Source organism: Pelodiscus sinensis, chromosome 4, assembly GCF_049634645.1.
Source record: "Pelodiscus sinensis isolate JC-2024 chromosome 4, ASM4963464v1, whole genome shotgun sequence".
Classification (NCBI taxonomy): Eukaryota; Metazoa; Chordata; order Testudines; family Trionychidae; genus Pelodiscus; species Pelodiscus sinensis.
In genome coordinates this window covers 57059263-57075134 of record NC_134714.1, presented here as the reverse complement: position 1 = coordinate 57075134, position 15872 = coordinate 57059263, and the positions used below count along the sequence as shown (strand labels likewise).

Here is a 15872-nt window from a genome sequence, read left to right as displayed (position 1 = left end):
CCCCCTGTAAAACCCAGGGAACTTTGAATCTCTCCTTCCTTTAGCAAGTGCTCACTTATCTGGCCTGGTGACAAAGACTGCTCCACAGAGCAAACAATCCCCTGCTTGCAGCAATGCTGAGCAAATGTTTGGCGAGAGGAGACTATGAAGGGACCCACAATGTCCTGTGATCACCCATTACCCCATTCCCACAAGAGCTGCACTTTGGGATAGCTGCTATCAACCACGACATAAATACGACGAAGCCTGTGGCAATAAGTGAATATACAAACCAGAGATTTTCTTTTACCACTTCCCTATCACCAGTGAAACTGGCAGCTCACAAGCTCTGCAAATGTAGACATAGATAAGTCACTCAAAATATATACAGGTTAGTGTCTACAGAAGGTTTTACACTTGACTAAAGTGGCTCAGTTTAAACTTATTCCTAATCAATTTAAGCTAAGCAAGCCAGATCTATATTGTAAAACACACCTTTAGTTAAACCAATGAGGCTTTCTTTGCATGTCAACAAGCCCTGAGGGCCCAAACTCTGTTCCTAGAGAAGAATGATTTCACAGGCGTATGGTGAAAAACTAGGAAAGTGGAATTTGGGGAAAGGAGGGAGCAGAAGGCACAGCAAGCCATAAGGTTTCTTCCAAAAAATCTTTTATACTCTCTTTATTGATAATCTTATACAAATCTTCATTTTAACTCAGAAAATTACGTCAAGATCAGGAAAGTGAACCAGGCTTTAAATTTGCCCTTCAGCATAACTACTTTCACAACAAGCATGCAGGCCTGGGGCTGACTAGTTCCCACACAGCCAGCCCTCCCCTTGCCCTGGCTGGCTCCAGACTCCTCAAACAAAGGCTTCTCCTCCCCATCCTGAACTCCCTGGGAGGGGCATCTCACTCCCTCTGTCTGCCAGGCAGACTCTGTCCCTGGTAGGGAGGGGGAGCCAAGGCAAACTCAGTGTGCCTCTCCCAGAGCTGCCAGCAGACAGAGCCCCAGGAATGTAGGTAATCTTGAGGGTTACATGTACATGTGCACTTATGTGTCCATCTCACTGTGTACAATTAGAATAACATCAAGGCCAACTGCACTTTATAACTTATTTCCTATTAAAATAAATTATATGACAAAAAAAGTTTTAAGGCAATTCTAATGTAGTTATTTAAAAGCATTGCCTTAATATTCTTGGAGTTATCTTTATTTGTCTCCTATGCGGTGATATCTGAAACTTATCTCTCTTGTATTCTCATTCTTCTTATCGGAGGGAATTTTGATGTGGGCCAAGAGGATTCTGGTAGACCAGACTGCAGGACAGATTCTCAGCTGGTATAAACTGGCATAGCTCTACTTGATTTTCCTATTTAGCCCTATTTACACCTGCTGAGCTCTAGCCTTGAATGTTTTGGCAGGGATTTGATTTTCATTGCACAGGGATTGATTTACTTTTGAATATAAATAAACATGAATATTAAAAAAATCAAGTTACAGTACCCTTATAAAAAAGGGGCACTTTCAAACTTTGGACATGGTTGAAAGTGACTATATTTTTCTTAAACTTTCTGTAATCCTTTAGTCCATTTCCTGACCCAATCACAAAGCAGCCTGTAATTCAAATAGAAGTTACCTTCAAGGTGTCATATAGATTTATATTTTTTGGCTTTACTGAAGTCTAGTTTTTTTAAAAAAGCTATTGGAGTTGTTCTCATGTTAGGCAAAGTCAAATAACCTGCCAATGATATGTGTTCATGTTATAAATCTATCACTAGTCCAATCCTCACAAGGCTACACCTATTTTAGACCCCAGGTACCTTAAACTACATAATAAATATTCTCACTCTATAATAATAAATACTTTACAATAAACAAAATAGCATTGATATGCAAACACAGCTCAAGTAACAGAGCTTAACCTACCTATGTAATAGACGCATCAAAGAAAAGGAAAGCGGATAAAGAGAGGTCAGTTAGGAAAACAGGTAGTCAGCTTGGAAGAGATCAAGTTCTATTGGAAGTCAATGGAAGCTTTTCCAGTGATTTAAGTGAACAACTAAAGAGTGTATTATGTCTGCTTCAAGTAAAATGTAGTTTTGCCTGCTTCAAGTAAAATTACTAAATCTATTTTATATAGTTGGATTGAAATTTGAGTTCTAATGAAGTCAATGGAAAAGATTCCATTGTCTGCAACAGGACCAGGATTTTACTTTCAGTATGTACTAGAATTTTTATTATGTGCCCTCATTTTCAAGAGGGATATAACTCAGAAATGAAATTTCATTTCGGCTGACAAAGGTGCAGAAATCTTCAATGAGAATTAGACACTTCTGCAATATACTATTAAAATGTGGAATGTTGGGGCTATGCAGGAAAGGAAGGAGAATCGAAATTGATAGCAGTCCTCAGTGTTCCTCTAATCACACCTCTATTGAATATTATTACATTTTATTGAGATTTTGTTTACATTAGCAGCCTTTTAGCTGTGTGATAAGCCTGTGAAGGCATCAGTCAAAATGTATTTTTGTTGGCCATTTTTCATCAAACTTACAGTATGATTTAAACACTTTAGACATTCTGAGAAAAAAAGCCATATGATATTTATGTGCATCTCAGAAAATGTGTAAAAAGACACTTCAAAATTTACATAGTACAAATCATAAACTCATATTGATACAGTGGACTGACTGTATAAATCATCATTAAAATATTATAAACACAATTTAACTTTTGACCACATAATGCATTAAAAAAAAACAAACTTAAAAATACATTATTTACCTATGGGATTTGTTCAAATTTGAGAACTGTTCTCTCTGGCAAATAAAAGGAATTTTATAATCTTCAGTGACAGATTTTTAAAGTAGTTCTCATGGAAATTAACTTTCAAAAGCCATGATTAAATAAAATTAAGGTTACACAGATTTTCAAGGATCAAGGCCTTCTAAGTGAAGGCTGACACAATGAGTGAGAAAGAAAAGGCATGTTGACTCAAGGACAGTGGGGCTACGCCTATACTGCTTCCTTCTTGTGCAAAAGCCTATGCAAATGAAGCACAGATTAGCATATTGCCAAGCTTCATCTGCATAATTAATTAGGGACCATTTTTACACAAGAGGCTTTTGTGCAAAAAGGAACTGGGTAGACGGCTCCTTTCTGTGCAAAAACCTTTTCTTGCGCAAGAGCCGTTCTTCCTCATTTTTTCAGGTACATCCACACAGCAGGGTTTAACTCAAAATAAGCTATGCAAATTGAGCTATGTAAGCTTATTTCGAAATAGCTTATTTCAAAATTGGGAGCGTCTACACAGCACTTGTTTTGAAATAGAGCACTCTTCCTCTGACTTCACTTACTCCTCACACATTGAGGGTTACAGGAGTAACCAATGAGAATAAGAAGTCCTTCAGCTTGAAAGTATTTCAACATTATTTCGAAATAACTGCCTGCTGGGTAGACGCAGACTAAGTTATTTTGAAATAACGCTAATTTGAAATAATGTTGCTGTGTAGACATACCCTTACTGGGCACAGCACCCGACAATCCAAGGTGATGAGAAACCAAGCCTAGCACACAGGGGAAAAATGGATTCAGGAAAGCGGAAAGAAAGAGCCAATCATGTGATTGGCATTCTGTCCTCGGATGCACTTTCAAAAAGGCTGCTTTGACTTTGAGGATGGTTTAGATTGCCCCTGGTTCTGGCTGGCTGGATTGAGGGCAGGAGGACCTGTGCCTTCTAAATCTCAGGTGCCTGTGGGAGTAGTTCTGCCTGTGCCTAGAGGGGTATGCTCAGGGCTGAGAAGCCTGCGGTTTAAAGGGCACTTTCTAAGTGTCCCGAGTATCCATCCCTAATGGTTACATGGTGTTACAGAAGTCCTGCAGGCTGTGCAGTCTGGAATTGGTCTGCTCCTTGAACAGACAACTCCCATTGAAGTGGAGGTCCTGTAGCATTTGTTGGTACTTCTAGGGGCAAATGAGAGGGCTGAAGCCATGTGATGCGCTGCACTGCAATGCCCCACAAAAATATACGAACCACAAAGTTTACCATGTTGAGGGACACCTGGAGGGAGGTTCTGGCCACTCCCTTGCCATCATCTATGAGGGCTATGAATTCAGAGAGTGACTCCTCAGTCAGAAGTTCCTTGAACTTTGAAAGGGAGGCCCAAGAATTATAGCTGTATCTGCTCAGGATCACTTGCTGGTTTGCAATCCTGAGCTGTAGACTCGTGGTGGAGTACACTTTACTGTCAAATACATTGTTTGGGAGTTTGGAAACCCTTGATATATAGCTGGTGTCTGGTGCCCTTGGTGTGCCTTATTCACTGTCTCCACTACCAAAGAACATGGTTGAGAGTGCATGAACAAGCATTCAAACCCCTTCATGAGGACAAAGTTCTTGCGCTCCACCCCTTTGCTTATACTGGGAATGAAACCTGGAATTTGCCAAATAGTTCTGGCAATCTTTTGTATATTTGTAATATATTTGATGGACCTGGGAGAAGGCCCACAGGGTCCAGAATTGCCACTGGGGGGCACTGTGGCATCATGACCTCCCTCAGAGATCTGAGAATCTCTGAGTCCGACTTGTCCAAGAGGCCTCCTTCAGAGCCAGCATTATGGAGTGGCAAGCAGGGCAATGCCCAGGGCCCCACGGCAAAGGTTGAAGCTTAGTTTCATGGAGACTACTATGGCATGTGTCCCTGGGCAATTGCCCTGCTTGTCATCCCCTAATGCTGGTCCTGCATTTGTGACTACCCTAGACCCATCCTGCAACACCACATCTTGAGTAACACTGCCCTAGACAGTACAACCATAAACTTGGCTTCCCCCCCCGAACTTAAGATTCAAAACTGTATCAATGTCTATTTTTTATTCTGAAAAGAGGTACACAACTGAGTCACATAGGGGTTGTTGTTGCTGATGCAGCAACTCTCCAGGGGCTCAAAACAAAAATAAAAACACATGGACTTTGTTAAAAAAAAATAACATTCCAAAGACCTCATTTATGTTCATAATTTCAATAGATGCATAATGGATATACACACTTTATAACCGTTTCCACCAGGATCAACCTTTTGCTTTTTCATGTTATATACACTATAGCGCCTCTTCTGACATATAACACTATTTAGATTATTTACAGATTAATAACCCTTTTCAGTGGAGTGAACTTAACAATAAAAAATAAAACCACAAATTATTTTATTTCACCTTTTTTTGCTTATACCAGTGTTTCTCAAAGTTTTCCATGGGCCTGTTTTGGGAAAGCCGTTAGTGGGCCCGTGGTGCTTTGTTTTCCTTAAGAGTCCGTAGCACAGAGCCTCGCAGCTCCCATTGGTTCCAGTTTGCCGTTTCCAGACAAGGAGAGCCGTGGGAAGCTAGCAGCTTTTCCAAAGTGGGTCCACAGAACACTTTGAGAAAGACTGGCATATACCATACTAGACTATATTGTTAGCATAATGTTAAAATATGGGTTCTTTTTAAATTAGAGATATGCAGGAGATATTAGTTTTTGTGGCTATCTTGGGAAAAACAAACATTTAAATGGAATAGAAGAACTGTCATATTCCAGGCCTGAGATTAGAACTGAGCCAACAGTTCGCAACATGGAAAACCACATTACTCAGGAAAGATATTCCAAAGTAATTAGAAAAGCAGTGTGCGCTTAGATATGATAGCAGAGTGATAGCTGGATTCAAAGTCCTGGGTTCTGCTTTACCTATTCCACTTAACTGCTGCAGGATGTTTTGCAAGTCACTTAATCTGTTTATGCCGCAGTTTACTCACATATAAAATGAGTTACTACCTAAATCACAGGAATACTATAAGATTATTTCTATAACTGAAAGGCCTTTGTATTAAAATGCAAAATCCTAGTACTATAGTGCAAATTACTAGTACTAACAGATTACTAAAATTCTGATACACTATGCATTATTTCAGAACTCAGAAGTATGATATATACGTACCATGTTACTTTAGGGTTCCCTGAAGCATGGTTGTTTTGATAACGGAGAGTCTTAAGGTCAATTATGGTTAACACATTAATAAACCCTTTGTTTACTGTTACAACACACAAATTATTTGTGGCTCAGGGTTTTGATGGATACCTCCCATGGTAAGAACCACCATTAAAAATCTTTTAAACATTCTATTAAACACATAGGCTGTATCTACACTGGCATGAATTTCCGGAAATGCTTAAAACAGAATAGTTTTCGTTATAAGTATTTCCGGAAAAAGAGCGTCTACATTGGCAGGCTGCTTTTCCGGAAAAGCATCTGTGGCCAACGTAGACGCGCTTTTCCGGAAAAGAGCCCCGAACGTCATTTTCGCGATTGGGGCTTTTTTCCAGAAAAGACTACTGGGCTGTCTACACTGGCCCTTTTCCAGAACAGGGTTCCGGAATAAGGACTTATGCCCGAGCGGGAGCAGTGTAGCTTTTCCGGAATAGTGGCTGATTTTGTACAGTAGAGCGTCGTTGCTTTTCCGGAAATTCAAGGGCCAGTGTAGACAGCTCGCAGCGTATTCCGGAAAAGCGGCTGATTTTCCAGAATAAGTGGCCCAGTGTAGACACAGCCATAGAGAAAGAAGAAAAGCAATGAAATCATCAAAACTTAAAGTATTAAGCAAAGCTTTCATTTTAAGTTTCCCTTATTCCCTTTCCATTTAGCTGCAGAGTCATTTACAGGGGGAAACCCCTGCTTGACAGTCTTGTAAGATGGCATTGTTCTTTTTGAAGAAACGAGAACAAGTTAATTTACATGGTCTTGTACTGCTGATCCTTTCCAAACTTGTTCTCTTATATAAAAAAAGAAATAAACTAAAAAGGGAGAAAAAGAATTTATTATCTATCTATAGAAATAAAAAATGAAAGTTTTGTCTCCAATGTCAGGTGGGAAATTGGTGAGGTGTGACAGTTTAGATTTATTAGCAGGGGGATTTTGAAGGTATGTGGTGGTGGGAGGCAACCTGTGCATGCCGCAATAGCGGGGGAGGGTAAGGTATGGGGGGACCTGGCTGAGCAGTGTTACTGGGCATGCTCACTACAAGCCAAGCAGCAAATTGGAAGCAGGAGGCAACTGATCCTGTCTGTTCTCACCCCCATACACATCACCAGTTTCCAGGAGCTACTAAGGCACTTGAAAATTCAATTTTTTGGCAATTAGCTGACAGAGGCAGTATATCCAATTCTCATATGAAAGAAAGAAAACGAAATAACTATTAAACTCACTCAGCTCTACTAACAACATTCTAAAATCCTGTGCCAAATCACTGAAGGGACACTGGTTAGGCTTAAAATTGTAATGTATATTCTTACTTTGTAACGAACTCCACAGACACACGCTGTCAGGACTGCTGTGCTGTCTCTCAGCTCTGGGAGGGGAGCGGAATCTAGTGTGTATTACAACAGAAGGAAGATATATTTGGGTTCTATACAAGAAGATCAGAATGACCTCCATGGGGCCAACTAATAGCCCAGTTAGCTCAGTATTCTGTCTTCCAACAGTGCTCAATGCCAGGTGCTTCAGAAGGAATGTTCAGAAGAGGCAAGTGATTCATTTTGTCACCAATTCTCAGCTTCTAGCAAAGACGCTAGGCACACCATCCCTGCCCATTCTGGCTAGTAGCCATTGATGGATCCATCTTCCTTGAACTTATTTTGTTCTTAATGAAACCCTGTTATTATTTGGACCTTTCCACCATCCTCTGGAAAAGAGTTCCACAGGCTGACTGTGAAGAAATAATTTCTTTTCTTTATTTTAAGCCTGATGCTTATAAATTTAATTGGGTGACCGTCTTATGTTATTTTAGTGCAGGAGCAAATAGCATTTCCTTGTTTAATTTTCTCACACTATTTATGATTTTCTAGATTTCTAATATAGCTCACCACTTTTAAATCATATATTTTCTAAGCTGAAAAGTCTCCATCTCTCTTACCTCTCCTTATATGGAAGTTGTCCTCTGATAATTTCTATGACCCTTTTCCAAATCCAATATCTTTTTTTCAGATGGGTGGCCAGATCTGCAGGTAGTATTCAATATGTGGGAATACCATGGCTTTCTTATATAGAGGCAATATGATGTCTCTACTTATCTACTAGAAGACTTACCTGGGATGGCCTGGATGCAGCCTGGAGGGCTGAGGGAAGGAGGGGAAGTGCAGTCTGGCTGGACCTGGACCTGGCCTGGAGGACTGACAGGGGTAGGGATGCAGGCCGGTCAGGCAGTACAAGTGTTATATACCAGTTGCATACATCATACATATCATTATACCAGCTATAACTAGTTTATTGGTTCTTTGTTCAAAAAGGAACAGATCTTTGCACAAGGATATAGGGCCAGGGTAAAAGGGGGGAAGGGGGCGAAAGGCCGGGGTGGACTGCTTCTGCAGATAAGGAGAGAGAGAGAGCAAAGACAGCAAGGTTTAACAAAACAGCTTCTTGTAATCCTGTGAGAATCCAGGAGGGGGTTACAGTTTTAGCAAAATCAAGGTCTTGTTGCAGTTGGGCTGTTATCTTAATCAGGCGATTTGCCTTGGCCCAGCACAGGAAAACAAGCTTTTGTCCTAACAATATCTAGTACACAATCAAGATTAGAATACCAATCCTGGAGAACTAGATGAATATCAATTGTAGAGAACTAGGAGAGAGGTAAGAGGATACAGAACTTATCACAAAATCACTGACAGGAATTTCATCCAGGCCAGTAGTGACTGAAACTTATTACAATTATGTGGTGGTTGCCTCACCAGTGATCACATGAAATGATTTCCTACTCTTAATCCAAGTTTCAGAGATACATAGACCTTAAGGTCAGAAACAACTATCATGATCTCCTTGCGAGGTCTGCACATTTCAGGGCAAAAAACCACACCCACTCCCGAAACACAATATTCTATCAGATTTCTTACCATGCCTTATATAATGAACATAAGAACAGCCGTACTGGGTCAGACCAAAGGTCCATCTAGCCCAGTATCCTGTCTACCAACAGTGGCCAGCACCAGGTGCCCCAGAGAGGGTGGACCGAAGACAATGATCAAGTGATTTGTCTCCTGCCATCCCTCTCCAGCCTCTGACAGATAGAGGCCAAAGACACCATTTTATCCCCTGGCTAATAGCCTTTTATGGACCTAACCTCCATGAAATTATCTAGCTTTTCTTTAAACTCTATTATAGTCCTAGCCTTCACAGCCTCCTCTGGCAAGGAGTTCCACAGGTTGACTACACGCTGTGTGAAGAACTTTCTTTTATTAGTTTTAAACCTGCTCCCCATTAATTTCATTTGGTGTCCTCTAGTTCTTCTATTTAAGGAACTAATAAGAAACTTTTCTTTACTGGCCCTCTCCACACCACTCATGATTTTATATACCTCTATCATATCCCTCCTCAGTATCCACTTTTCTAAACTGAAAAGTCCCAGTCGCTTTAACCTCTCCTCATATGGGACCCATTCCAAACCCCTCATCATTTTAGTTTCCCTTTTCTGAACCCTTTCCGAGGCAAAAATATCTTTTTTGATGTGAGGAGACCACATCTGTACACAGTATTCAAGATGTGGGCATACCATAGTTTTATACAGGGGCAGTAAGATATTCTGTGTCTTATTTTCTATCCCTTTCTTAATAATTCCTAGCATCCTATTTGCCTTTTTGATTGCCGCTGCACACTGCGTGGAAGTTGTCAGAGAACTGTCCACGATAACTCCAAGATCTCTTTCCTGATTTGTCGTAGCCAAATTAGCCCCCATCGTACTGTACATATAGTTGGGGTTATTTTTCCCAAATGTGCATTACTTTAAACTTATCCACATTAAATTTTATTTGCCATTTTGTTGCCCAATCACTCACGGTATGTCTACACTACAAAGTTAATTTGAACTAACAGACGTTAGTTCGAATTAACTTTGATAGGTGCTACACTAGCACTCCGCTAGTTTGAACTTAATTAGAACTAGCAGAGCACTTAGTTCGAACTAGGTAAATCTCATTCTACGAGGACTAAGCCTAGTTCGAACTTACTAGTTCGAATTAAGGGGTGTGTAGCTCCTTAATTCGAACTAGTGGGAGGCTAGCCCTCCCCAGCTTTCCCTGGTGGCCACTCTGGCCAACACCAGGGAAACTCTATTGCCCCCCTCCCGGCCCCGGACCCCTTAAAGGGGCACGGGCTGGCTACAATGCCCATGCCAGGTGCAAGCCTGTCAGCACCCAGCTAGCAGACCCTGCACCTGGCACGGCTCGAGCCAGCCACCCGATGCCCCCCAGCCCTCTCCCTCTTCCCAGGACCAGGCTGGCGGCTCCCGGGAGCTTGCCCGGGACCGCAAGAGGCGGGCACCTGCCTGGTCTAGTGTGGACATCGTGGACCTCGTCCACGACCTCCGCACTAGGCACAGGAAAGTGGCCGTCTAGGGCAGGAGAGCTGCCAGCCTGGCCACCCAGGAGCAGGTTTGCATGAAAATCAAGGTGGTCCACTGAGACCCCTGACCCTGAGCTTACAATGGCCGTACAATCTAGCCCAGTAGCCTGTCTGCCGACAGCAGCCAACCCTAGGGATCCTGGAGGGGATGGACCAAAGACAGTGACCAAGCCTTTTGTCTGGTGCCATCCCTCTCCAGCCTTCCACAAACTTTGGGAAGGGACACCACTCCTACCCCCTGGCTAATACCACTCCATGGACCCAACCTCCATGACTTTATCTCACTTCTCTTTAAACTCTGTTCTAGTTCTAGCCTTCACAGCCTCCTGCAGCAAGGAGTTCCACAGGTTGACTCTTTGCTTTGTGAAGAATAACTTTGTTACTAGTTTGAAGCCTGCTACCCATTCCTTTCCTTTGGTGTCCTCTAGTCCTTCTATTATGGGAACTAATGAAGAACTTTTCTTGATACACCCTCTCCACCCCACACTTGCTTTTATAGACCTCTATCCTATCCCCCCTCAGTCTCCTCTTTTCTAAACTGAAAAGTCCCAGTCTCTTTAGCCTCTCTTCATATGGGACCTGTTCCAAACCTCTGATCATTTTAGTTGCCCTCCCCTCTCCCATCCCCTTTTCCTAGTCTCCCCGAGTTTTGTTCAATAAAGAGAGTCTATTTTTGACCACACGTTTTCTTTATTTTATACATCAGGAAGGGGAGCTAGGGAAGGGTAAGTGGAAGGAGGTGAGGGAGGAATGGGGTACAAGCCCCCAGTGGAGAGGACTGGGCTGGCTCTGCAGGCTTCTGGGGGTGGAAGCTCTCCTGCAGCCCCCCAATTGCCCCCTCTCCCCAGATGGCAGCCTGCGGCAAGTGCAGCCGGGCTGATGGCCGAGTGGTGTGATGTGCCCAGTGTGGGCACTCAGGGCACTCCAAGCCAGGACTGCTTTGCAAGCGGGGCACCCCTGAGAACTGTCTGTCCGAGGTGGGGGTCGGGTCCCTTTAAGCACAGCCCTCGGCCAGTCTGAGGCAGCAGCTCCACGCTCTAAGTCCTCATCTGATGCCCTGCCGGCACTGCTTCCAGCCATCCTTAACCCCGGTTCAGGGTCCACTTAATGTGGACATGCTAGTTCGAATTAGCAAAACGCTAATTCAAACTAGTTTTTTAGTCTGGATGCGTTAGTTCGAATTAGCTTAGTTCGAATTAACTAATTTGAACTAAGTTAGTTCGAATTAGCGCTGTAGTGTAGACATACCCTCAATTTTGTGAGATCATTTTGGAGTCCCTCACAGTCTGCTTCTGTCTTGACTATCCTAAACAGTTTTGTATCATCTGCAAACTTTACTACCTCACTGCTTATCCCTTTCTCCAGATCATTTATGAATAAGTTGAAAAGGATTGGTCCCAGGACTGACCCTTGGGGTAAACCACTAGTTACCCCTCTCCAATCTGAAAATTTACCATTTATTCCTACCCTTTGTTTCCTGTTTTTTAATCAGTTCTCAATCCAAGAAAGGACCTTCCCTCTTATCTCATGGCCATGTAATTTACACAAGAGCCTTTGGTGAGGGACCTTGTCAAAGACTTTCTGAAAATCCAAGTATACTATATCTACTGGATCCCCCTTGTCCGCATGTTTGTTAACCCCTTCAAAGAACTCTAATAGATTAGTAAGACAGGATTTCCCTTTACAGAAGCCATGTTGACTTTTATCCAACAAATTATGTTCTTCTACATGCTTCACAATTTTATTCTTTACTATTGTTTTGACTAATTTGCCAGGTACTGAAGTTAGACTTACCGGTCTGTAATTGCCAGGATCGCCTCTAGAGCCCTTTTAAAATATTGGTGTCACGTTGGCTACCTTCCAGTCATTAGGTACGGAAGCTGATTTAAAGGATAGGTTACAAACCACAGATAATAGCTCAGCAATTTCCCATTTGAGTTCTTTTAGAACCCTTGGATGAATGCCATCCGGTCCCGGAGATTTGTTAACATTAAGTTTTTCTATTTGTTCCAAAACCTCCTCTAATGACACTTCAATCGGGGACAGTTCCTCAGATTCATCACCCACAAAGGACGGTGCAGATTCAGGAATCTCCCCAACGTCCTCAGCCGTGAAGACTGAAGCAAAGAAATCATTTAGTTTCTCCGCAATGGCTTTATTGTCCTTGATTGCTCCTTTTATAGCCCGATCATCTAGGGGACCCACAGGTTTTTTAGCAGGTTTCCTGCTTCTAATGTACTTAAAAAACGTTTTATTTCTTTTTGAGTTTTTGGCTAGCTGTTCCTCAAAATCTTTTTTTGCCTTTCTTATTACACTTGAGTTGAGAGTATTTATGTTCCTTTCTATTTATCTCAGTAGGATTGGACTTCCACTTCTTAAAAGATACCTTTTTGTCCCTCACTGCTTCTTTTACATGGTGGGTAAGCCACGGTGACACTCTTTTAAGTCTCTTGCTATGTTTTTTAATTTGGGGTCTACATTTAAGTTGGGCCTCTATTATGGTGTCTTTAAAAAGTTTTCATGCAGCTTTCAGAGATTTGGCTCTAGTCACTGTGCCTTTTAATTTCTGTTTAACTAGCCTCCTCATTTTTGTGTAATTCCCCTTTTTGAAATTAAATGCCAGGGTGCTGGACTGCTGAGGTGTTCTTCCCACCACAGGAATGTTGAATGTTATTATATTATGGTCACTATTCCCAAGTGGTCCTGTAACGGTTATATTCTGGACCTGACTTTCACTCTACTCAGGACTAAATCGAGAATTGCCTCTCCCCTTGGGGGTTCCTGCACCAGCTGCTCCAAGAAGCAGTCATTTAAGCCATTGAGAAATTTTATCTCCGCTTTTCTTCCTGAGGTGTATGTATCCAGTCAATATGGGGGTAATTAAAATCCCCCATTATTATAGAGTTCTTTATTTTGGTAGCCTCTCTAATCTCCCTTAGCATTTCAATGTCAGTATCGCTGGCCTGGTCAGGTGGTCGGTAATATATCCTTACTGCTAACTTCTTATTATTGGAGCATGGAATTACTATCCATAGCGATTCTATTGAACATGTTGATTCACTTAATATTTTTATTTCATTTGATTCTACATTATCTTTCACATACAGTGCCACTCCGCCACCCACCCGGCCTGCTCTATCCTTTCTATATATTTTATATCCTGGTATGATTGTGTCCCACAGATTTTCCTCATTCCACCAGGTTTCAGTGATACTAATCAATGGTACTAATCAATGTTCTCTCTAATCTTTTCCATCCACGTGTGGATTTTCCCCATCCATGTACAGAATAATTTTTTTATGTTCATTGAGGCATGTGCAAATGTACACCACCAACAGAAATACAAAATGTATCACTGAGCACTCTACTACCGTCTTTTAGTGAATATAACCCGCAGGTTATATTCGTTTTTACAAACCCCGCACCTCCCTCTTCCCGCGGGCTATATTCGAACCCAGGTTATATAGGTTTTTTTTTTTTTACTGGATGGAAGAGGATTCCCTCCCCTCCACCCTTTCACTACCTTTGCCAAGCTGGGCTTAGGCTCCCAGCCCGCGACTGAACAACACGGGAAAACTTACAAGGGGCACAGCAGCCGGGAATGCTCCGGAGCCGGGGCAGAGGCATCCCCAGCAGAGGCGCAAGGCGGGAGGCTCCCAGCCCGGACTGACAAAGGGAAGGATCCCAGAGCAAGTTGCTGGCATGGGGCTCGGTGGCCAGCAGCAGTGGTGGGAGTCTGCAGGCGGCCTCGGCTCACAGGAGCGGGGCCAGGGCATGGTGCTTGTTGTTCCTGCGTAATCCAGCTGTGCGCCCTCCCCTGCAGCCGCTGCACGCAGGACCTGCTGCGTGCTCGCTTGTTGCTCCCAGGCTGATGCCTGCCCCGAACCACGCACCGGCCCACGAGCAACAAGTGGCTGTGGCTTCAGGGGAGGGTGCCTGGCTGGACTGTGCAGGAGCAACGAGCAACAAGCACCATGCCCTGGCCCTGCTCCTGTGAGCTGTGGCCACCTGCAGACTCCTGCCACTGCTGCTGGCCACCGAGCCCCATGCCCGAAACTTGCTCTGGGTTCCTTCCCTTTGTCAGCCTGGGCTGGGAGCCTCCCGCCTTGCGCCCCTCTATTGGGGATGCCTCTGCCCCGGCTCTGGAGCGTTCCTGGCTGCTACACCCCTTGTAAGTTTCCCCGTGTTGTTCAGTCGCAGGCTGGAAGCCTAACCCCTCGCACCCTAAATATATCCCTGGCATAGTCTTGTATACCCCGCAGGTTATACTCATGCGCGTGGTATACAAGATTTTTTTTACTGAAACAGCAAAAACCGTGGGGTATATTTGGGTGCGGGTTATATTCGCTAAAATGTGGTACTCAGCTAGGCAGCATTTGAATTTCTCTTGAGCACAAGCGCCCAGCTTACAGGGAACACTGGTACTAACACTTCCCTGTATCTACTGTAAATATCTTGCCTGATACTGTTTGAGACTGCAATAACCTTTTTCATGGCTGCATCAACTGACAGATCATCATCATCCTGGGCTCATCTAGACTATGCCCAAGTGCCAAAAGAGGATATGCAAATTCAATAGGAATTTGCATATCCTCTTTCCGCACTTCGGTGTAGTCTAGATGAGCCCCCTGTGTTCAACTAATACATCTCTATCTTTTACTCCTTTGTCACTTCTTCCCAAATGTTAAGTCTCAAACTTATAGCAAAACTTCTTGCTGACAGTCCCTAAATTCATGATCTTGCTCTGTGCTCTATTAAATTTCATCTTATTTCTATTGTCATCCTAGAGTTCTTGTATGATATTCCAATCCTCCTCTGAATTGGCTGTCTCTCCTAGCTTTCTGTCAATCACAAATGTTATTAGCACACTCCGTTTCTGTTACAAGGTCAATAATAAAAATACTAAATAATATTGGTCACAACACTGATTCCTGAGGAAATCCATTAGTAACCTCCCTCTAGCCCAACTCTTCACCTCTGACCTGCTGTAATATTTTTTTAACCAATTATTTATCCACCTATCAATTCTCACATTAATTCCTTTCTTCAATTTAATAATTTCTCACATGAAGAGTATCAAAAGGTTTACTGAAGTCTGGATAGATTAGAACTATTGTATTTTTCTTTACCTAAAACAATCAGTTATCTTTGCAAAGAAAGAGATCAGATTGATCTAGCATGATCTACTTTTTGTAAAAACTTTTTGTATTTCATCCCAATTACCATTCACCTCTATGTCCTTAACTACTTTCTTTTTCAAAATTTGTTTCAAGGCCTTGCATACAACTGAGGTCAAACTAACAGGTCTGTAGTTTCCTATATCACCCTTCCCCCCTCATTTTTTTAAAAAAATAGAAGCTACATTAGCAATTCTTCGAAAGTCACAAAAACACTAGCAGAAGGACTGAACAAATGGGCACTGGGAATGAAAAACTTCCCCCTTAGATATGGCTCTTTCAGGAGAAAAGCATA

General features: G+C 42.6%; 1 protein-coding gene across 5 annotated transcripts in view; it reads right to left on the bottom strand.

The window, feature by feature from the left end:
* The window catches only part of CDIN1 (CDAN1 interacting nuclease 1), a 237458-nt gene that overhangs the window by 46837 nt on the left and 174749 nt on the right, over positions 1-15872 (bottom strand). The window contains exon 11 of one of the 5 annotated variants that reach the window (XM_075927017.1): positions 2884-7377. The exons of the other annotated variants lie outside the window; for them this stretch is intronic. Within the exon in view, the coding sequence (XP_075783132.1) occupies positions 7116-7377 (262 nt within the window). The 3' untranslated portion in view covers positions 2884-7115. Of the gene's footprint in view, positions 1-2883; positions 7378-15872 lie in introns of those variants that run through there. 5 annotated transcript variants of the gene reach the window in all.